The following is a 23,083-nucleotide window of genomic DNA, read 5'->3' as shown; positions in this document are numbered from 1 at the left end:
TAAAGGGTCTGGAAAGATGAACCCTTTAAACCTGACTCATGATGCCGTCATAGTGGGGAGAACCGTGAAACTCATTAGTTATTTCCCCTTCTATTTTCCATTATGTCCTTTCTTTTGCTAGGCTCGCTGACTCCCTCCCCAGTTATCCACACAAACCCTTCACCAGACCTTATTAATTATACCCCATTAGTTGCTTTGGAAACAGAAAGAATAGAAGGGAGAGTGTGTGTGAGAAAGAGGGAGGGAGGGAGAAGATAGCTCCTCCAGGATCAGCCAAGTGTCAGATTAATATCAGGAGACTTTAACACTTGATGTTGAGACATGAAACATATCCTTCTCAGCGGGAGGAGCAGAATCAGGGTCTTGAGATAAACATGATCTAACAAAGGGGGCTGGCTTTGATGCTAGGCAGTAGTTGCAGGTGAGAGTTGGTGGTGTGTGAGGTCTATTCATTTAATCAGCTGAGCCTGGTGTGGTTTGCTTGCTTGATGTATAAAAGTTGACTGGCTGGCCGAATGTTCCCAGGTGTCTGTAGGACACCCTCAGCAATGGAAAGGCTCAGTTTGGTCCGTACAGGTTCTGCTAAGTATTGTGACCAGACACACAGAACACAGATGTGCTCCCCACTGGTTTAGCGTGCTTACACAGGCTTTCCCACAAACCCACAATTCCTTGCACAATAGTTCAAGCACACAACCAATGCAAAGCTGAGCAGCCTGGTTTTGATTATGTTTGTTTTTCGTGTTTGTGTGGCTCTGCTGGTGTATCAGTCGCTTCCTGGTTTGAGAAGAAAATTCATCCAGCAACATGTAACATGGGAAGGGGGTGGGGGGGGGGTGTTCTACTGGAGTCCCCTTTCCTTCTGGAAGCAAGTTGTACAGTAGGCTAGTTTGAAAGAGAAGCTCACCTTTTAACCCAGTCAAAGGGAGAGTGGAACATGACTCAATGTGGTCAAACCCCAGTGCCCTTAGCATAACAACGAGATGAGGCGTCTCTACTGTAAGTCAGTCAATAATAATAATACTATCGAACAAATTAATATGCAATGATGAATATGCAGTGTTTCGGCTTGTTGTTTTTCTTTAACTAGCAGGAAAATAAGAAGGAAAGAGAAAAGTCTCGAGTGTGTCGAGTCCCCCTGGGCTGGGAGCAGATGCTCAACCAACAGAATATTCATTACTCGGGGCCTGAAAAACAGGAAGAGTGAAAGCAGGAAGTGGGGAGTACTGGGCGGCCCGCGGCTGTGGTAGGATGCACAGGCCAGGGCTGGTGCTGACAGGAAGTGGTGCTGTCATGGATACGCACAGGATTCTGTGTGTTGTCCTGCAGGCTCTGAGCTACCGACGAAGGGTGGACGGGTGGGGGGTGTGGTCTTAAAGATGGCACTCATGAGCCCTTGGTTGTCTTTTTTTTTTTTTTTTCTTTGGCTACAGAAAGACAACTCTTTAGAGTGATCAAGTTTCATTCGGCCATTTCCAAGCGTTCGATGGTGCTGCAAAAGCACATGTTAGTTTGAGCACCAAGAAAACAAAATCCCCTTGATCAATTCAGGCTGAATTTAAACAGATGACATCATCTGCATCTTCCTGTCCTCTTCCCATCCTCCCCTACATGTGCTGTATATATACTGATCAAATAAGCGGAACAGGAAGCATTGCTTTCATGGGAGGTGTCAAACCATTGCTGCAGTTCTGCTCCTAACTAAAATACCTAATGTCAGAATTTGGCTGGATAACTAAAAAAATAAATAAATAAATGCCAGCACTTGTGTTAAATGCCTATAATTGGAGATGTAGTACCTGCTGGGCACTTGCAAGCAGCTTGAGCTGTTATTTGTGTGGGGGCCATGTGCGTGGGTGTGTGTTATTTTCCTGCTCAGAGGAAGTGATGTCTTGTGTTGCAATTAGGTGGGGGTTTGGTGTAATTTATCAAGCCTGAAATGACTGACCTCATCACACTCCCTCCTACACTCGCGTCAGCACACGAACCAGGAGTGAAGGAGAGGGTCTTGCTGTCTGAGTCTTGTTATGTTTGAAATAAGACAGTACAGATTCCATTCTTACCCTTGAATAGGTTGGCAGAATTCTGCAGAGTCACAGCTAGGTTCCACTGTTGCTCATTAGTCCCCATCGAGGACAGGGAACCCAAGAGCACTTGGATCAGAACCGAGCTCAGGCAAGTTGTTTTGCTGCTCTACCAGTGATCCATGTCCAATTGTATTATTTGCAAACCCCCTCCCTACAGCTCTGCGTTGGTAACCTCACAGTGCGTGTTGTTATATGATTTAAAACTAAGTCGCACACAAACTAATGATGATGATTTTGAGATTTAAACCCAGTGCCTCGTTTAGCACCTGCATTTGTAATAATAAGCCTTCACCACCTCCTTGCAAATCTGGAAGATCGATGTGCTTGCAGTTCAGCACCTTTTTCCTGTACTGAATATTCAAATTGTCTCCAATGAAGCCCTGCGTTTGTGGTGTAGTGAAGCTGCCTGGTTTCAAAGATGTGTAGAAACGCTCATTGACAGCATCCCTGTAGAACTCCTGTAGCAGTCTGACAGTACGTGCAGCCCCAACGATTTTCATGTCAACTTCATTTTGCTTCTCCTTTCGTGACATATTGCGTCTGCATCGACTGCTTTTGTGCAAAGGTATGCTAAACACCTTTAGGGGAAGTTAGATTCCTAGTGCTTCGCTTGAATTCAGCAAGGTGTAAAAAAACGTGATGTTTTGGAGCTGTTTGATTTAATGTGGTATGCGGCAGAATGGTAGAAAAAGTTGACCCTGATGAAGCACTGCAAGTGCATGGGAAACGCGTGGTACAAAGTGTGAGAATCCAGTGAAAATATACTATTATACAGGATCTTGTCATGTAAATAACAGCAAGGGAGAGAGACAGAGACAGGCACAGGCTTGCTTATAAACATGAGTAATACAGTACATGTGGGGAAAACACAGCTTGGTGGGTTAATCATTCTGAATAGCCTGTGACTGCGGCCCGCAAAAAAAACCAAGCAAAACAACAACAAAAAAACTGGACAGCAGCATGTGGAACTGGCAGGGAAGAGTACAAGTGCAAGTAAGGGAGAGCGACTGCGACTGGCAGGGAAGAGTACAAGCGCTTGGAAACCCTTGAGGTGGGTTTTAATAGGGAGGTTAGAGTCTCCTCGTAGTTCCTGCTCAGGCGCAGCCGAATGTTTAAATAACGTGCATTCAGAGAGCTTTTCCGGGCCACAGAGAAAGGGAGGAGGAGTTGGTGCCAAGTCATTTGCAGATCTGTGGCAGTTGTTGTTGTTGTTGTTGTTGTTGGCTTAAAAAACCCCAAAAAAACAACAACATTTATACAAGGCGGCTTTGTGAGCAATGCTTGTTTTTTTTGCCAGCTTATTTGTAGATAGGTAGAAGGGCATGGTAAAGGAAGTGATGGTTTCAGAGAGGGTTTTGTCCAGAGCTAAGGGTCCTTGTATTCTGTTAAAGAGTGGGCCTTGAGTAATTACAGCAGTTTCTTCTGAAAACACTTTGTTTTGGTTTTTGGAAGGTTCCTTTTTATTTTGTTTGCTTTGCAGGCTATAAGAAATGCATTGGCCCTAATCTACGTTGTGCACAGCTTCCAGGAACAGATTCGTCCCTTGGGCTTGTTTAATTCTCCTCTCAGTGCAGTCCGGTTGTTTTTGCAGACAAGGGGAGGGGAGAGCTGTTTGATCTGATCCCATTCAGGGGGAACTGCAGCATTGAGTATTGAAGGTGCTTAAACTGCTGCCTGTGCCCACAGCCTGAGAAACAAATAGTAACTGAGCAGTATTTACCTTGCCTACAGACTGAAACCAGGCGCTCATCATCATGAAGCGAAGCCGAGCCCTCCTTCGGTTGGAAGGCTTACACATTGTTTGGTTGGTTTGCAGAGTCCTTGGCTTTGTGGAGAACCTCAATCCAATCCCCCCACTCACACTGAAACCCTGAGCCTTGTTATTTAAAGCATTGCCTTTTAAGGTGTAGAAATAGTGGTATATGTTGGTTAGCACACCCTGAGAACCACGTTTTTCAATGTACAGCTTTCCCATTCTTCTGCAGATGTAGACACTTCACAGCTTTCTTTACTTTCATACTTTCACCAGTAAGTCCCCTGTACCACTCGCATGCACATATATCCCCCCTCTTTTCTTTAATACAGCTGCCAGTCTCTAGAAACGTATTTGTAAACCTTTGCTATTACAGTAGCAAAACATGGTCATTCGACCCGCTGCTGAGAGAGTATCTATGCAGTATCTTGCAAGACGTCGTGCTTCGTGTTACCATGGCTTTGCTGGCTTTGTTTCCTGGCAGGCTGTGCCAGTGTGAGACCCAGAACCCGTGGGTACGTGTGCTATGTCAGTCCAGCAGGCTTTAGGATAAACTGGTCTCCCTGCAGTGCTGTGTCGCTTGTGCTCTTGTGACCCACAGGGATTAAGAGAGATCTTACATTACTGCTTAAGAGCTGCAGTCTCTGTTCTGTCATTCCAAGGGAAGCTATTTACAAGATGCCAATCTGTCTCTCTCTCTCTTTTTCTTTGCATTAGCAGTGTGTGCTCCACAGTAACTCCCCTAAATCAGTCTTCATGCTTGAGACTTACTGTAGGAAGTTTGTGTATTCTCAGAGCTGCTCCCCATGCTGTATGAGTGCGTTACATAGTCACCACTGGGGTGCTAGGAGTGGTTCTCAACTGCCTGCACAAAATTATCTTCTTTTTTTTTATTATTGTGTGAAGTAGGCTACTGGTCGCAGTTAGAAAGTGATTTGCAGTTCCAGTTAACTATAGCATACCTCTAGTCAAATGTAATAGTTAAGATCTAGTTATCTTCATTACAGGCTCTATTCCTTTGGGAAGGTCATGAGAGCAGATTCTACCTGGGCAATATGTAAAAGCAACCACTCATCCTGTCTTGCGACCTTGTGCAGCTGAAGAAATGAGAAGGCATAAGGGGATATAGTTGCAAGTGAGTAACGGGCTTACTATTCAGAGCTTCACTGAACAGGATATTCATCACCATGCAGTGCATCATTGCACCTGTGGTCTTTGGACTGTTGGCAAGTGCAGAATCACAAGTAACCTGATGATCCTGCATATTACAAGAAGATAACTTCAGCATACTGCTATTGCATTTGTTAACAGATATGTGACGTACGCTGCCAGACTTCTCAGCGAAGCTTCTGAAAACTGAGATCTTGGCAATTAGTAAATGCATGCTAATTAGCTGGGGTAGTCACACATTAAAATAATGCAATCTGACAGTTCGAGGGTTAATGACAGATGCAGTCAGTCAGAGAGACAAAGCTAGTTTTGATTTCATGCCAGCCAGATGGCACAAGCTTATGCAGTTCGGTAGTAAAAGGATTTTGAGCTCTCTAATCACTCCTGCCATAAAGCGAACACCCTGAAATCAGCAAAATATAAAATAAAACAAGTACATGAATTCTGCTTGCATGTTGCGGATGAGCACTTTGATATTTCTATAGTATGTAATTCAATAAGGGGTGTAAAGCAGCATGCCACTCTGGAAACACTAACAACACAAGTGTCTCAGTTACATCATGGCAGCGTGTAGTAGAGAGCTTCGAGAAGCAGTCTCTTCAGGGTGTTAGTCTGTCTATGAATGCCAACAGCCTGGGCAGGGTGGGGATGTTCTGAATGGTAGCAAAATTAAACATGACAGAAAAAAAAAAGAATTTTCACAGGTGCTTTCTGATGTGGTTTTCAGTAAATTCTGCGCTTGGGGGTGAGAATTTCCTCAGCGTACTTTCCTTTCAGTGAATTCCTTTAGGCTGACCTCATAGCAGTAGTAATAATAATAATAATAATAATAATAATAATAATGGATTAAATGAAGGGAACAGGTCAGTGGTGTCAGTCCAGCCATGGCTGTTTCATTACACAAACGATGTGAAAGGGCACCTGAAAGGTCGTAAAGGTCATGCGTTGATCTATAATGCTGAGGTAAAGTGTTTCCCTTAGAAAGGAGGTACACCACTGCACAAATATACAACTAGCAGCTCACGCACGCAGTGCAGTACATGCAGTGTGGCCAGGTGGTCTCCTGTTAAGTGTGCAGCCTCATCCTCCTGGTCTGCGGGGGTCGCTGCTGCTGGGATCAGTATTGCTGCAGTTCTGTCTCCTGGGCTGGTCAATGCTCATTTTGATCTGCGTTCAAATGGTGGGGGTGAATGGCATCGGTTTTCAATGCCAGGCTATGTTAACTTTGCAGTGCGAGGTATGAGATTCCTTTTCTCTCAAGGGACTTCAGTCAAGTAATGAGTAAACATGGCTGTTGCTCTGGTTGCTGGGGGCAGATGTTTTTTTCTTTTTTTCTAAGAATTTCTTTTAATTTCCTTTTGAGTAGTAACATCTTACCTGATTGTTTTAATCTGGTGTGTGTGTGTGTGTATGAGGTTTGGTGGGGACAAGACTGTATTTTCTCTCTCAATGGTGCAAAATTGAGTTTTCTTGTCCAGCTGGAACTTATTCTTTTCTGAGTGTAGAGATCTCACTGAAGCAGCAATGGGCATTTAATGTTAAAGAACAGCAAAGGTTGTCTCCTTCACTCGAATGATGCCCTTCAGACTCTGCTCTGCATCTCTGTAGCTCCACTCCTGCTTTCTGTCTGCAGCGCAGGGGGCAGTGAATGGATTGCGAAGTGCACTCTGTCACTAACTGGCTCACGCTGTCGTGGCTCATTAACCATGAATGGGGATGAATGCGCAGCCACGCTGATCAGTGCACAAGACCAGGGCTGCCCTCCAGTGACAGGCAGCCTGGACTGCAGAGGTCAGAGTTCAGCTTAAGAGCCGTCAGGCGACAAGCAAAGCAGCATTGCCATCAGCATAATAATTATCATAATCATAATCATCATCATAATAATAATTTAGAAACGCATCAATATTTTAAACAGACAAACCTTTTGCTTGCTACCTTTCTTCTTTTTCAAAGTTTCCGTAGTATTCTGCAGTAATACAGTACAAGGCATTAAGGGAATCTTTTTTTTTTTTTTTTGGGGGGGGGGGGGGGGGGACATGCGAGAGGGTGTACGATACTCTAAAAGTCAAATAACCATTCAGATCATATGCATCATACACATGGGAGGGGTCATACGCAAAAAACACTCTATCATATAATAATAGCCATATCCCCTCAACTCAGCACCACACGACCAGCATGACAGTAAACACAGACACAATGAAGCGTTCTTTGTATACCGGTAAGTTAGTAATGAGCAGATGTGTCAGCCGCACAAAGAGCACAGCGTGTGGTTTTTCACTCTCTACTGTGCAGAATAAATGTTTTTTTTTCTATGTGTAAATATCGGGACTTATGCATTGGGATGCAGGACATTTACTAGGAAGTCAGACCTGAGATGCAGGATGTATATAGAGATTAATTACATTTTATATATATATATATATATATATATATATATATATATCATATACTATAATATATATTATATTGTTATATATGTATATGTAGATAATATATATATATAGTATATATATATATATAAGATCATATTATACATCTATATATATGTAATATAATATATATGTATATATATATAATATATATCTATGTGATAGATATACTACATATCATATCTGTACAAGCTATATGTCAAGGCATGCGAGCTAGTGATGTATTGGTTTGGCTATTTGCCGTTCTGGCTTTAAATTTTGGTGAACTGTTAAAATTTATATTCATTTTTTTATTACTTGTTTGCAAGTTGTTTTATGTAACAAACAGTTGAGTCTGAAACCGAGCTGCTGTCTGCGTCAGGTCTTGGGTTCCTCCCTCGCTTGGGTCACCCACAGCTGCTGCTGTGCTGCAGGTGGGAAGATTAAAAAGCACCCTGACTTGCTTCCTTTCTAAATGTGCTGGGGAGTGGAAATAAAAAGAAGAGCTCAGTAGCTTTGATGTGCATCAGTAACCAACACGCAGTACAGTACTAACGCTCTCTCTCTCTCTCTCTCTCTCTCTCTCTCTCTCTCTCTCTCTCTCTCTCTCTCTCTAGATCTTGGAGTGGTAAACTGGGACAGCCGAGAGGAGCGTGTACAATGTGCTAGGAGAGCGAAGACAGACAAGTTTAGGTTTATTTCTGCTGTAGCGGAGTGTCAGAGTGAGAAGAGGAAAGTGAAAATGGGGCGGAAGAAGATACAGATCACGCGGATCATGGATGAACGGAACAGACAGGTAGGTGGAGGAGGAGGAGGAGGAGGAGGCCTTCTGATGAAGTGAATCCCCCTGCCATGTCCTAACAGCACTGCCCCTTTATTTAAGAGTTCAAGAAACTGACAAAACAGCAGCTGCCTGTTTCACTGCGATAGACCTTCACTGTACAGTGAGATGAGGTCATTGCTACTGCATTGTAACAAGTTAAAGCTGCATTTTTTGTTTCAGTGAACACTTTGTGTAATTACATTCTGCTGGTGTTGGAGCACATTTACAAATTCTGTCTTTACACAGCAATGTGTTTTGTGGGCATCAGTGTGCCACACCCAAACGGATCTGTCAAACAGTGCTCTGATCAGCTCAATGATTTTATTTTTCTTTTGTGTTTTTGTTGCCGCTGTACGCGAAGAAAGCCGTTTATTTTTTTTAATGTCTGAAAGTGCAGTGAAAGTGTTTCAGATTCCAAGGGATCTTGTGACAATGTTAAAATCCAGTGGATTGAATCTATTGGTTTATGATACCAGTGAGATCTCCTTCATTCAAACAGAGGCTGCTGTGAGAATTATCATTAAGTGTTTCTCGCACCTCTCAAATGTTACAGTTCACTTTCTCGCTGTTTCTGATACTGAGTGGTGGGTTTTGCATTTCTGTTTTATCTCCAGCATTGATTAGTTTTTTGTTCTTCCAATGCACTTCCCCTTGCGAAGGGATCGGTTTACTCCTGTTCTTCTTTACTGTGCTCTGCTTTCCCTGTGGTTCAGTCTGGCTGCTAATAATAATCTGGGACAGCCGGCAGTTTGTACCCTCTCATTACAAGGGCTGGGTCAGCAGGACATGCCCTTCTTTCTGCGACCGTCGTGCCTAATAGAAACCACATAGGAATTAGGAGCTGTTCATCACGACAGTCCTAGGGTTTCATTTGGATGGGACTGGACTTGGACAAACATCAATTAAAAGAAACTTACCCTACAATTGCTCTTCATATTCATGTTGGATATTTTTTTCTGGCTTAAAAAGGCAAATGCTACTGTCTGGGTAAAACTGGTATGATTCACTTTGGCACCTCTGTTTGTTTTAAGATTTTTTTTTTTTGTTGTTTTAACTGTCATCAATACAGACACACCAGTCAGCTTTACCCTACCTATAATTTATATAGTTACTGTTATGTTTACAAGTATTGCCTTTAGGAAATGCATAGTATAATATTGTCATAGAAGCTATGCGTTCACTAAAGTAGTGCTTTCCACTAAAGGTTTACCACAGTAAGAGCGTAGCAAAGTGTAATAAAGCATAGCAAAGCATAGGTAAGTGCATGTAAACTCTTAAAACCCAGAGAGGTATGGTAAAGCTATGAAAAAAAAAAACTTGTTAAAACTGCAGAATTACTGTGCAAATGTATAGCATTAAACTTGTATCAGGGTTGTGATATACATTGCATTTATTAATAGATAGATAGATATGAATCTCTGTTAGATACATAATAAACACCATCCAACAGTGAATACAAGAAGAGCAGTAAGCACAGTGGGAACTGAAAGGGCTTTAATTTGAACTCCTTTAATCACAGTCAATGTGCGCACTGTAATGTATCACCTTAGTGGGAAGGGATTCCAAAGACTGCTTGGATGCTGCAAGCTGTAATGTAATAATTTGATACAGTAGCACCTTTGTACAATTGTGCTCATAGGCGAAATAAAAAAGGCATTGATTTTGTAATGGTAATGTAGTTCAGTAACAACAAAACTGACCCTTTTACTGCTAAAACTATAACACTATAACAGCATAATACAGTTTTTGAATTGGAGAAAGAAATTACAATGTGTGTTCATTCTAGTTAAAACTGTTGTGTGGAGCTACACAGGGAATGCTAATTGAAATTGAAACTTTGTGAAACATTTTTTTAATTACTTGAACACCCCCACCCACCCCCCCCACCCCACACACACACACACACACACACACACACACACACACATTCTATTTTTTACCTTCATTGTGTGGGTAGCAATTTGCTGAAGTGAGAAGCACAGTGTACATGATGGACTCATTATCGGTATGCCACCAGGTTTTGGGTGTGACCCAAATGAGAGAGCAGGCAGGGACACATACTCTGCCAAGAGAACAGAGGTGATATGCTGTTTGTGCAACCTGTGAGCAAATCAGCTCCATTGAGTGACAGTCACAGGGCATGTTAACAGCAAGGGAGCCAGCATCGTTAACCCTTGAATCCAAAATCTTACAAGAACAAACAAAAAAAAATTTTAAATCTGTTTCTCAATTTCACACTGAATGCACCACTGTGGTTCTTGACTCTTCATGTTAAGTTACCCTTATAGTGGAAGAAATATAATGAGTTCAGTGACAAACGTTTCCGACTTTCTCAATTACTTCAGTTGCTTTCCCTTCAAGACCAATGCGGATTATAGATTATGGGTTTTATTCCTCATACATCACATTGGTTTCATATGGAATGTACCCATTGTTAGCTATTAGGTTTCCTCATGTAACCTTGGTTCCAAGTGGAACGTACCCATTGTTAGCTAATAGATTCCACAAGGAAACCTATGAGTTAACAATGTAGATAATATTCTGCTGGCAGTCAGTTTCATGCGATCCTGACTGTCCATTCCAATCTGCAGCCATGCCTCGTCTCGTGACCTGTGTCTTGATTGTAATGTGTGTCTGCACTCCCGTAGTATCACGAACTTCACGTTGAGATCTCTCTCTCTCTCTCTCTTTCTCTCCTTTCTCTCTCTCTCTCTCTCTCTCTCTCTCTCTCTCTCTTACTCTCTCTCTCTCTCTCTCTGGAGTGCGCTCGTTACCCACTGGAGTAATAATGAGCCAGCGAGTCCCATTGTCGCGACAGTTAGAATCTCTATCTGCACGCCCGCACTGCAGGCAGTTTGTGTTCATGACATTAAATGAAAGAATACTTCAAGTGTTCTAATTAAATGGCATTCCACATTGGTACATCGTCCTGCTTGCGTCATTACTAGAATTGCTTTCTAACAAGAGGCCATTGACCTTTTCAGGTTTGTAAATACAGGATCTAATTGCTTTCTGCAAGAGGCCATCTGAAGGTTTGTGGTAAATACAGGAAGTTATCAAAACGGGTGGGGGGGGGGGGAAAAAGGGGGGGGGGGGGGGGGGGGGGGGGGGGGGGGGGGGGGGGGGGGGAGGACGTCCTGTACAGTAACATGTAACCCCCGGACTGCGATAAAATTGTTAGTTTTTTATTTTTCTTGTCAGAGAACAAACTTTTATTTAAACAATTTTTGGGGGAGGATAAACTGAATCCTGTCCTTTTTTGAATGGGCCTGCCCCTCTAATGTAATACCATTGTTCAGTGCTTCCTGCTTGGAAGGAGTCAGCATAATCACAGTAATCAGGAGTTTTGTCGTGTGTGTGTGTGTGTGTGTGTGTGTGTGTGTGTGTGTGTGTGTGTGTGTGTGTGTGTGTGTGTGCTCTTTTTGTTGAGATTGTGTAACATCTGTCATCGTAGAACAGAGGAGGGCTGTTGGATTCAGTGAGCTTTTCTGTGCAGTCTGACATCCTAATTGCAAACCTGTGTAGGAATGAATATGAAAATAGTACCAGATGCCAACAGAGCTCTAATTTACCAAGTGTGGATCAGCAAGAGCATGCACAACACCTAGATATACACCTGAGATGCACTGATGCTAGTAAAGAATCACCTGCACAGGCCTCCACCTGTCTGCGTTTTTGTGAGCTTGAAGAGGATGGATGCAGAGTCTAGATATTGAGGCAGGCGCAGCATGCATTTGTGAGTCTAATAATCAAACAAACGAAGTGCATGGGATCTGCACGTCAGTGCTGTTCAGATCGATCGGTATTAATGAGCATGAATTAATCATATGTACTATATATGACATGTCTGTAATACATGGATGAACAAAGACTGGGGACAGGGGAAGCTCAGTGTTCATACGGCAACCAGTAACATGGAGCTGTGCTAAGAAGTGCCGCTCCTTTATTAAAACCTAATGAAACCCATCCAGTAAGGTGGGTGTGGGTAACTGTCTGTCGGGTTAACAGTGCTGAATATTTTCAGTAAATGTAGATTGCTATCAGAGAACACAGGAGGTATATGGTTGCCTCATTTTACATTGCGAGTTGATGACTAATCTGTAGATTTTCATTTCTAATAATTTGCTCTGTATGTCATTGAGCGAGTTAAGTTTAATGGTTTATTTCTAGGCAGTGCTTTGCCTCAGTTCTCCCTCGCTAGAGACTAAGATCGGCATGCTAGTCTGTTATGGGCACAGCACTGCTGAGAGAGAGAGAGAGAGAGAGAGAGAGAGAGTAGAGAGAGGGAGAGAGAGAGAGAGAGCTCATTTCTCCCCCACTTCCTTTTCCGCTTTCCCTGCAATCTCCCCTCCCCTACCTTCGACCTTTCCCTCTCCCGATCCTATCTTGTTCTCCTCTATTTCCTCCCCAGAGAGGACTTCTCCTCCCCTCTCTCGGTCTCTGTTAACTCCTCTCTAGACTTTCTCCCCCGCCTCATCCGGGGAGAGATGATCCCCCCTCCTTTTTTTCTTTTCTCTCCCGAGGAAGAACCCCCCCCAGAATTCCACCTTCGAGAGTACGCCGGTCCCGACTCTTGGAGGCCCCTTTTCAGTCTTTCCATCTCTGATCTTTGAGGCCAAGGTTCTCTCTTTCACCCCCGAGCCTTCACGATCTCTTTTTCTTCTCTTCTCCCCCTTCCTCTCTGTGAGAGAAGAGAGAGAGAGAGAGAGAGAGAGAGAGAGAGAGAGAGAGAGAGAGAGAGAGGAGAGAGAGAGAGAGAGAGAGAGAGAGAGAGAGGAGGAGAGAGAGAGAGGAGAAAGAATAGAGAGAGAGAGGAGAGAGAGAGAGAGAAAGAGAGAGAGAGAAGGAGAGAGAGAGATGAGAGAGAGAGAGAGAGAGAGAGGAGAGAGAGAGAGGAGAGAGAGAGAGAGAGAGAGAGGGAGAGAGAGAGAGAGAGATGGGACAGGTTGACTTTAAGCTCCTTATTTTTAAAATCCTTTAAAAATTCAAATAAAGGTAAAACACAACAAAAGTTAAGATTCCTACTGCCTGAGCAAAATTTTAAAAATCCTAAAATATATCGTGTTCTCCTTAAAAACAGATTTTAAACAAAATAAAAGGATCATTAAAAAATCAATATTAAACAGTGTTTTTTTTTCTTTGTTGAAAACAGATAAAAGCCAAAAATAAAACACTGTAAAACAAAAATTAAATAAAATTAGAACAAAAACTGGAGCTCCCCCTCCTCACTCACAGCACACAAGGCGTCTCCCACACACCACCTCTCCTGAAAGTCCTCCAGGTTACTGACCAGTTTAAAATACTCAAACTCTACTCTGATCTGGCTGACCACGAGCACCCTGAACTGAACCACTAAACTGGTCAGTCCAGAACCAGAGAGTTGATTTTTCCTTGTCTTTAAAATAGCCAATTTTGCCTGTCCAAATAAAAAATTAATAAGAACACACCTGTTTTTCATTTTAAAATTGTATAGAACCCCAAAAATAAAAAGCTCCTTACTAAAAACGACCCCTAAATTATTCAGGATTCCCTGCAGTAAATTAAAAAGTGGCCGCAGCCTCTCACACTCACTGTAGGCATGAAAGAGAGTTTCCTCTGCTGAGCAAAAAGCGCACTGCTCACTGATGCTGGGGTCCACTCTATGGAGAAACCTGCCTGTGGACACAATGCAGTGTAGAATCTTCCACTGCAGGTCCCCCACTCTCTTGGCGAGAGGCGGTTTGTACAGCACCCTCCACACCGGCCTGTGCCCCTCCTCTACAGCCAAGTAAGCTCGCCACTTAGAGTCTACCAGACCCCTTAGCCTACTATACTCTGTGGCTTTAACACACAATTTGTATATCTGTTTTCCATTCATTGTGTGAAAGATCATTTCCTCCACATTCTGCAATTTAAGCAAAGTCCCTCCATTCTCTCCACCGCCCTCACCTTCCTCACCTACTGCTGGTGACACGATCATCCCTGGAAATAAGGAAAGCTGTCTCTGCTCTGTGCCTCTGGACAACTCCTCCCTCAGGACTGCCTTGAGCCGCGGGGAGAGGCAGCCCCTCAACTCACCCATCAGTCTTTCTGCAAGCCTCTCTGAGTGCCAGCCTAGCTGTGCAGTTAGCTGGGAGGCAGTTAGCCAGCAGGAGAGCTCAAGGTTTAACAGGTGGACCATCCTGGTTACACCTGCTTTTAAAAAACTGGCACAGAGCGTCATCGACTGGAGGAACTTAACTGGAAAGAGTGGATTAAAAAATAGGGGCTCCTCAAACAGGTCCTGCCCTGTCAAGGACTCCACATCCCTTTCCACCCTCACCAGCTGCCAGGCTTTTAAAATACTTTGATAAAAAGGAGGAAGTCCTGCTTTACTAAAACTGGTGTTCTCAATTAAAAACAGGTGTTTTCCTAACCCCAGCCCCCCAAATCTATTAAGAAGGAAACAGGCCAGCCTCTTCCAATGAGCCTCCTCCTCAGTGTACAGGAGTCTCTGAACCGCCTGCAGTCTGAAGGCTGCCACCCTGCTGGCAATGCTGACTAGCCCCTGCCCCCCCTCATCACTAGGGAGGTAGAGGACTGCCGGCCTCAAACTGTGTCTCCCGCTCCAAAAGAACTCCAGCAACACTCTCTGGATCTCCTTCACCAGGCCCTGGGGTGGGTCCAAGCATACCAGCTTGTGCCACAAGCTAGAGGCCACCAGATTATTAATAACAAGCACCCGGCCCTTGAAGGACAGTTGAGCCAGCAGTCCCTTCCACCTCTGCAGCCGCCCCCTCACCCTATCCAACAAACCCTCCCAGTTCTTTTTCATGTAGTTTTCTGTTCCGAGGTGCACCCCCAACACTTTAATACCTGTTCTGTTCCATTTCAGCCCCTCAGGCAGGAAAGGAGGGGTGCCCTCATCCCAGCCGCCTGACAGGAAGGTGTCACATTTTGCCCAGTTTACTCTGGCAGAAGATGCTCTCTGGAACTCATTTAGAGTCTGCTGCAGCGCTTGGACATCTGCATCCCCCCTCACAAACACAGTCACATCGTCTGCGTAGGCAGACACCTTCACTGTGGCAGAGGAGGGTGTGGAGGGCGAGGAGGGCACTGTCCATCCAGCTAGCCTGACCCTCAGCAGGTGCAGCAGGGGCTCTATAACCAGTGAATACAGCATACCAGACAGGGCACAGCCCTGCCTTATACCCCTGCACACTGGGAAGGGCTGACTCAGCCCATTGTTGATCTTTAAAATACTAAAAATGTTGGAATATAAAAGCCGAATATAAGAAATAAAACCAGGACCGAACCCGAAGGCTTCCAGTGTATGAAAGAGGTAGGTGTGGTCGACTCTGTCGAAAGCCTTCTCTTGATCCAGGGAGACCATTCCTACATTAAAATCACAAATATCACTTACAGTTAAAAAATCTCGAATAAAAAACAAGTTATCAAAAATAGAGCGACCCGGTATACAATATGTTTGATCCATATGTATTACAGTTCCAATAACACTTTTTAATCTATTAGCGATTGTTTTGGATAAAATCTTTAAATCAGAACATAAAATTGACACAGGTCTCCAATTTTTAAGCTGGCATAGGTCTCCCTTCTTGGGCAGCAGTGTAACCACTGCCCTACGGCAGCTAAGAGGCAGTTCCTTGTGGCTGAGGCTCTCTCTCAGAACCTGGAGCAAATCCTCCCCCATTATATCCCAGAAATTATTATAAAATTCTGCTGGCAGTCCATCGATCCCGGGAACCTTTCCGCTGGAGAGCTGCTTGACAGCGGCGGTCATCTCCTGGTGGGTCAGCGGTGCGTCCAGCTGAATCTGCTCCTTCTCACTGAGGCTGGGTAACCCCTGGAGCAGCCGCTCAGTGTCCTCTATGTTGCACAGTTCTTTATTATAAAGTTCCTTGTAAAAACGCACCGCCTCTCTGCTGATTTCCTCCCGGGTGTGCAGTTCTTTCCCACCAGGAGTCCTGATACAACACAGCTGTCTACTGTCCGCTCTCTTCCTCTCCAGGTTGAAGAAGAAACTAGTGGGGGCATCCATGTCTCTCAACTCCATGAATCTGGAACGCACAATCGCCCCCTTCACTCTTTCCTTCAGCAAGCTCCCCAGCGCGATTTTCTGCTCCTTTAGGTTCTCCAGGGTCTGTTCTTTAAATTCTGAATTTAAACTTTCCTCTAGGAGGAGGATTTTGGACTCCAGTTCTCTCACGGCTGTGTTCAGTGACCTGGTTGCATTTATAGTATATTGTTGACAAAAACATTTAATTTGTATTTTGCCAATGTCCCACCACTGTCTTAAATCTTTATATTGTGCTTTTTCTTTTTTCCAAATTATCCAAAAAAGTTTGAATTGTTGCTTAAATTTTACATCTTGTAATAATTTTACATTGAAATGCCAGTAAGATGCTCTGTGGGGTTCTGATTGAATTAATACTGTAATTAATAGACAGTGGTGGTCAGAGAGACTACTGGGGATGATTCTTGCTTTGATAAATTTATTTAAATCGTTTTTTGAAGTATAAAACCGGTCTAGTCTTGCTCTATATACACAGTCTGTGTGATACTGAGACCAGGTGTATTGTCTTGAACTGGGGTGCAGGCATCTCCATATGTCAACCAGGTCACTGGACTCTAACAATGCAGCCAACTCTCTGGAGGACTGAGGGTGTGGTTCATCATTATTTCTATCAATATTAAAATTAACAGTACAATTAAAATCTCCTCCTACTACCACCACATCATTATTATTAATATTAAAAAGAGCTTGCTTTAATTTCTTAAAAAATAAAATTCGTTCGCCCCCTCTATTGGGGGCATAAATATTAATAAAAACATACACTGTACTGCCCAGCCTAGCTCTTACTTTTAAAATCCTCCCTTTCTCGATTTCATCTATATCTAGTAAAACTGCCCCCAGGCTGGGTTTAAAAAGCACGGCTACTCCTGCACTAGTACTAGCGCCGTGACTCATCACGCACAGCCCCTCCCACTCCGCTCGCCACGCCTCCTCATTCTCCTGATCCGAGTGCGTTTCCTGCAGAAACACCCCCGCCTGCTTCTGCTCTAAAAACTCGACTAGCTGCGCCCTCTTAAAAGACTGTCTGCAGCCGTTTAGATTAAAAGAAATAAAAACGCACCTTTCCATCATAGCTAAAAAAACTAACACACTAAAACAAGTAATAAAAGAAGTTTCATAAAACACAGCCATTTTTAAACAAGAGATTTTGAACCACTTTTAAGATCCTTTTTAATTTTCTGAACAATTTTTTTTAATCTATAACGTTTTGGCTGATCAAATTCTTCTATTGTGGCTTTCCTTGTTATAACGTGAGCGGAGTGGAGAAATAACCTTAGATCAGGGAAAAAACTCTCTATTTCTACTCCCCTTTTCCCTTTTGTTTCTATCATAAAATCATTTACCTGCTCAAGCGTGTATAACTTTTTCTTACTGACGGGTTGGCTATCAGGGATGTCTGAGATAAGCGAGGAGTCAGAGAGCTCCCCCTCCATCTCATCCGCGCTGTCCTCTCGCTCGCCCCCGAGAATCCGTTCCTCCGCAGCTCCCTCCGACTCCTCCACACCGGTCTCTGCCACAGCCGTCACTGTTTCAGGCGGCTGAGATTCAGCAAGTGGAGAGTCTTGCACCGCGCCTGGCTCACCCTGCGCTGTGCTCTCTTCCTCCGCGTTGGGAGGGACTGACGCCCCGCCTGGAGCCCGCAGTCTCCCTGTCTGCACGGGTTCGGAGTTCTGCACTGGCTGCGCTCTGCCATCCGGCAGCTCTGCAGCCTTCCGCTGAATTCGTGTCTTTTTCGCTACTACCTTGAATGATTCTTCACCATTCTCAGTAGTAGCGGTATTATCCTCCGAACCCGTCAGTGACAGGCTGCGGCTGGGTCTCTTTGTGCGAGGCCGTGGTGTTGGTGGTTCTGCTCCGGTTTCCTTCTGGATCGCCCCCTCCTCGGTCAGCACCGGCTCGCTCTGCGGCTGCGCTGGGGGAGCCGACTCTTCCTCCCGCTCACCCCCAACACCCCCGACTTCCTCCCCGCCAGCATCGCCCTGATCCTGCCCTGTCTCCGCTCTAGCCTCCTTTCTCGGGCAGGCTTTTCTCTGGTGTCCCTGTTCTCCACAGTAAAAACATCTCATCGTTTCGGAACTGACAAAAACTACACAATTCATCCCTTCCACGTTAAAATTCCAGGCAACATTAATGACTTGGTTAGGATCATTTAGTAAGACAAACGCCTGCCTTCTAAACGACATGACGTGCCTAACACTGTCATTTTTGCACCCCAGCGGGTTTCCCTTAATCGGGGACACCAGTTTACCAAAACGAGCTAAATTCTTTTCTAATTGCTCATTTTTTAAAAACGGAGGCACATTAGAAATAATAACTTTCGTAACCGGGGTTACTAGAGGGGAAACCTGAACAAATTCACCTTTCACTGTAAATCCTTCCTCTACCAGCTTGTGTACCAGAGACACCTCCACTAAAAATATTACTAGCGCTTTATTCATTCTTGACGCCGACATAATATTTTCAAACCCCACCACCTCTCCTACTGCCAGCAGGCACTCCTCCACCGAAACCCCGGGGTCAGGCAGGCAACGGACCCCGTGTCGGCGGGTGAGAGCCCCCAGCCCTCCTGAACGAGACCCCATAACGGGATCTCCAAACACCCTCCAAACAAACAAACACACACACACACTAACCTACGAACAAACAAACACACAAAAAAAACAACTAAGTAACTATCAAACAAAAACAAACAAAAAAATAAATAAATAAATAAATAAATAAATAAATAGATAAATAATATAAATAAAGTTTTAAATTTCCCGGTCCTACCGCACCGGCGTTCCACCTCTCTGCAAGCCCTTCCCACAATCCTCCACGAGAGAGAGAGAGAGAGAGAGAGAGAGAGAGAGAGAGAGGTTTTTAACTAGTAAAAAGAAGTATACTGTGCAAGACTACAATTTAAGAGGAAAGCTGCTGTGAATATATGGAACCATTAATTAACCATTTACTACTTGGGACATTCTTTATATTTTCAGGAGTGGTCAGTGTGTGCGAGCAAACATATTTGTTTTAAAGCCTCTGAAAGACCAGAAAGCCTGGCTCTTAAATAGTTAAAGGGATTAAAAACTAAAACATGCCGGGACACCAGGGTCAACCAGCTGTGGCCTGGGCTGTCAAGAGCGGTGTCTCTGTCTCTCCGTCCCTCCAGCAATGCTTTCCCCCAGCTTCGAGTTCCTCTCAGAGAAACGCAGAGAGACCAGCAGGGACAGCGGCTCTCTGTCCTGCCTCAGGGCTCGGCTGGTGCACAGCTTGGGCTGGAGCCAGGGGGCCTGGGCTTGAGAGCCAGCTGGGCCCCTGGTCTGCTCCCGCTTGTTTCATTCTCAAGCAGAACGCAGATGGGGGAAACAGAACAGAACCTACCATCATTTAGTGCTTGTCCCCCTAAGTCCCCAGCGATCAGCTTGCTTTGCTTCCCAAGAGGAGATTCGAGTCATCTAGACTGATATCTCAGTCTGAACCACTCAGTTACTGACAGCTGTTATCGGGGATGCAACCTTTTATAGACACCTATTTTTAAGTTCAGCGAAGACATATCGATCCTCCACAGGAACACTTGTCTGAAGTTTTCCATGGGATTTTTTGAGGTTAGACAAGATGTTTAACATCTCAACCAGATCAATAGTAAGTGTTTAATATGCCGTGCTTTGTCTTCTAAAAGATTTGGCGTTTGGAATACTGATGGTGTGCCTTTGCAATCTGGTGCGATCACACATGTTCACAGGGCTGTTTCGAATTGCCTTGCAACTCTGCACCTGGGCCTAGACCGTCTGTTTGGGTTGTTCTCCCAGCTATAGATAGTTAAAAACAGGAACAGAGTGACTGCATAGTTAAGTAAGCATGGATTCTCGTGGGCATGATGTCATTCTTATACTGTATTCTTATACTCTTCTATAGAACAACAGAGGGATGCTGCTTTTATAAACAACCTCTTATATAATTCATACAGTTGAAAATTGAGACGAGAGATGTTTGGTGGAGCACTAAGAGCAGAAGCATTCAAAGCTCTGTATTGCTGGAGTGGGGAGTAGCTGTGATGACAGCAGAGTGGGCTGTGTCCGTCTCTGTCCAGCCTGAGACCCACCTGCCTTCCTGAAGCCAGGCAAAGTGCCTGCGGCGATAACAAACCAGACCTTTCCGGGATTAAGGCTAAGTGTTTAGAAACTGTGCTTGCAGCACTATAATCTTGTTCAAAGAGCTCTGGAAGACCTTCGCTCCAGCGTCAGTTATTCCCCATTTGCCAGCGCAGTGGGATTGCTGTTGCCAGGTTATCAGGGGCATAAGTGTCGAGGGGGAATAGAAAAAAACTTGTAACTGCAGTTCAAACCAACCACCTGAACCATCACCTCACCCCCCCTCCCCTCCCCTCCCCTCTGCTCCTTCACTCCACTGTTGTGTCAATAATGTCCTGCACGGCAGAGCTGTGTTCCAGCCTAATAAACAATGTGAAAGATGAAGAACAGGACACTTATTGCATAGAGGGGGAGGAGGAGGGGGCAGCGGCAGGCAGCGTTATCCTTGGCCTTTCCGACACTAGTTCATTTGTGCTGAAACAGGATGTACACAGCCCTAATGAAAGCTAGCAGAGTGTCATTCTGCGGACAAGGGACAGTTTGGGAAGAAAAGCACAATACTATCTAGAGTAGCTCATTATTCTCAGAGTGCCACTTGGATGCAAAGTGGAGCTCGCTGCTAAGAGCTGATTGACGCCAATGCTCCGCTGCTGCCTCTTCCTGTAGTCATTTGCACTTCGGATGATCTCAGTCTGACGCGCACACACAAGCAGGTTTTTTTTTTTTTTATAAAGTTTTTAAACTTCACGAAAAAACCTCCAGCTTCCAGAATGGAGGTCATGCACATTGAAGTGAATTTAATGAAGTGTGGAATTGAACCTGCCAATAGTACAAGCAGGTTGTGGAGCATCGTTCTGTGCCCTCGTCACTGGAACCTTGCTAGGAGGGGGACCGTGTACTGGAACATTTTATCAGTAAACGGCAAGCTAGACTCTCAGGTCACTCTTTGCATTGCATCACTTCCGTGTAGTTTAGTTCATCGTCGCAGCTTCCTGTTGACAGGGCAGGAAGCTAAAGAGCAACTCTTGAGGAGAAACTATTTTTAAAATCATTCTTGACAGAAATTCAAAGTACCTTCAGCTCAAAATCTTTCTTGTGTTTTATTTTTCTCTGTTTCCATTCAAAATACTCACTTTGTTCTGAGAATTCAGCTGTCGATTTTTTTTTTTCATCTCTTGATTTTGATAGACATATCAAACACCATTCAGTTTCTGACCTCATTTCCAGAAACTTTTAGCACTGCCCGGAATAAACACTGTTACCCTGTGCGTTCACTTGCTTTAACACAGCATTCTTTGGCAATTAGCATACTGTACTTGCTTTAACACAGCATTCTTTGGGAATTAGCATACTGAACTTGGGTCAGACCATATACATTTATTTACACCAGCTTTTTGTTTATGGCCTACTTTTCCCTTTGTTCCTGAAGCCAGCCATGTTGTATAGTGGTTAGGCACAGACAGTTGGGTAGAGAATTTTAAATCACAATCTCCTATTTCTGTTGCACTTTCTGATGCACTGAAGCGTCGTTTTTCAGAATTGGAATTGGAATTGAAAAACAGGAGTTGAGCCCAACCCTGCTTGCATGTCTTGAAGGCGTCTTCCAGGGATGAAGTTAGCCGTTCCATTCCTTTTCATTAACGAGCAAGCTCACGACAACACTTCATGCAGCTGCAGTCCTGTCACAGCGTTGATTATTACAGGAGCAGACTGGTTCTACCTTTAAAACTCATGGTACACATTTTGTTGATGGTTTTAGATCAAGGGGGTAGCTGACTGTGACCAGTTATACACCAGCATGACAGTCAGTGCTAGCTCAGCACATTATTCCTGTCTCACACTCCGCATTCTTAGACGTGATGCTAGTTTACTATATGAAGATCTTCAGTCTCAATTTTAATGAGACCCATCCATAGACAGACCTTTTCAATGCTACCACTGAAAGTGCTTAATCATTTGAACAGGGACACCTGGACCCTTCTGCTCAGCAGGGACCCATTCACTGCATCCAGCCATTTGTTTTTACCCAAGATCTCAGTCATTCAGTTCTGTAGTAGGAATCATGCTAGTATCTCAGAATTCAAACTGTTTTTTTTACTGCTTGTTCTTGCTCTCTGCGTGTAATTTTTAAATGTCTTTAGTAATTGTTATAGTGTAGTATTCTCTTACACTCTCTCTTGTTTCTTGATTTCTTGCAGGTGACGTTTACGAAGAGGAAGTTTGGGTTAATGAAGAAGGCTTATGAACTGAGCGTACTGTGTGACTGTGAGATCGCGCTGATCATTTTTAACAGTTCGAACAAACTCTTTCAGTATGCAAGCACTGACATGGACAAAGTCCTACTGAAATACACAGAGTACAACGAGCCACACGAGAGCAGGACCAACTCCGACATCGTGGAGGTAAGAGACTGGCTTTTAACAAGCAGCATGGCGCTTCAGAGAAATATCTGCCTTCTGGGAATATTTTCAGTGACTTCTGGCTTGCTCATGTAATGTGGCATTGTTTTTCTGTGAAGTTTGACCTAGTTGCCATTAAAAAGGGATCCTTCTCATTAACTGTAATGGTGAATGGAGGGGCTGTACAGTCAGACCTGCTAGGTGTTGGTGCGTTCCGACTTGCTGAGGGCTAATGCGCCTCCACATGTTCTAATGGTCAGAGTCACTGGATGTAACAGAAGTCCCGCTCTGGTTCACCAGTTCAGTTACAGCACAGT

The 23,083-nt window shown here is 44.2% G+C and overlaps 1 protein-coding gene across 12 annotated transcripts in view; it reads left to right on the top strand.

Annotated features, from left to right (window-relative positions):
• Positions 1–23,083, top strand: part of LOC121299151 (myocyte-specific enhancer factor 2A-like) — a 100,427-nt gene that overhangs the window by 35,688 nt on the left and 41,656 nt on the right. For 11 of the 12 annotated variants that reach the window (XM_041226724.1, XM_041226725.1, XM_041226731.1 and 8 more), the window contains 2 exons: positions 8,039–8,217; positions 22,566–22,769. In XM_041226724.1, coding sequence (XP_041082658.1) covers positions 8,164–8,217; positions 22,566–22,769 — 258 coding nt within the window. In that variant the 5' untranslated portion in view covers positions 8,039–8,163. Of the gene's footprint in view, positions 1–4,880; positions 4,976–8,038; positions 8,218–22,565; positions 22,770–23,083 lie in introns of those variants that run through there. The other variant, XM_041226726.1, reaches the window with a different exon arrangement.

The sequence above is a fragment of the Polyodon spathula genome, chromosome 24 (assembly GCF_017654505.1).
Source record: "Polyodon spathula isolate WHYD16114869_AA chromosome 24, ASM1765450v1, whole genome shotgun sequence".
Lineage (NCBI taxonomy): Eukaryota > Metazoa > Chordata > Actinopteri > Acipenseriformes > Polyodontidae > Polyodon > Polyodon spathula.
This window is presented reverse-complemented; position numbering and strand designations above follow the sequence as displayed.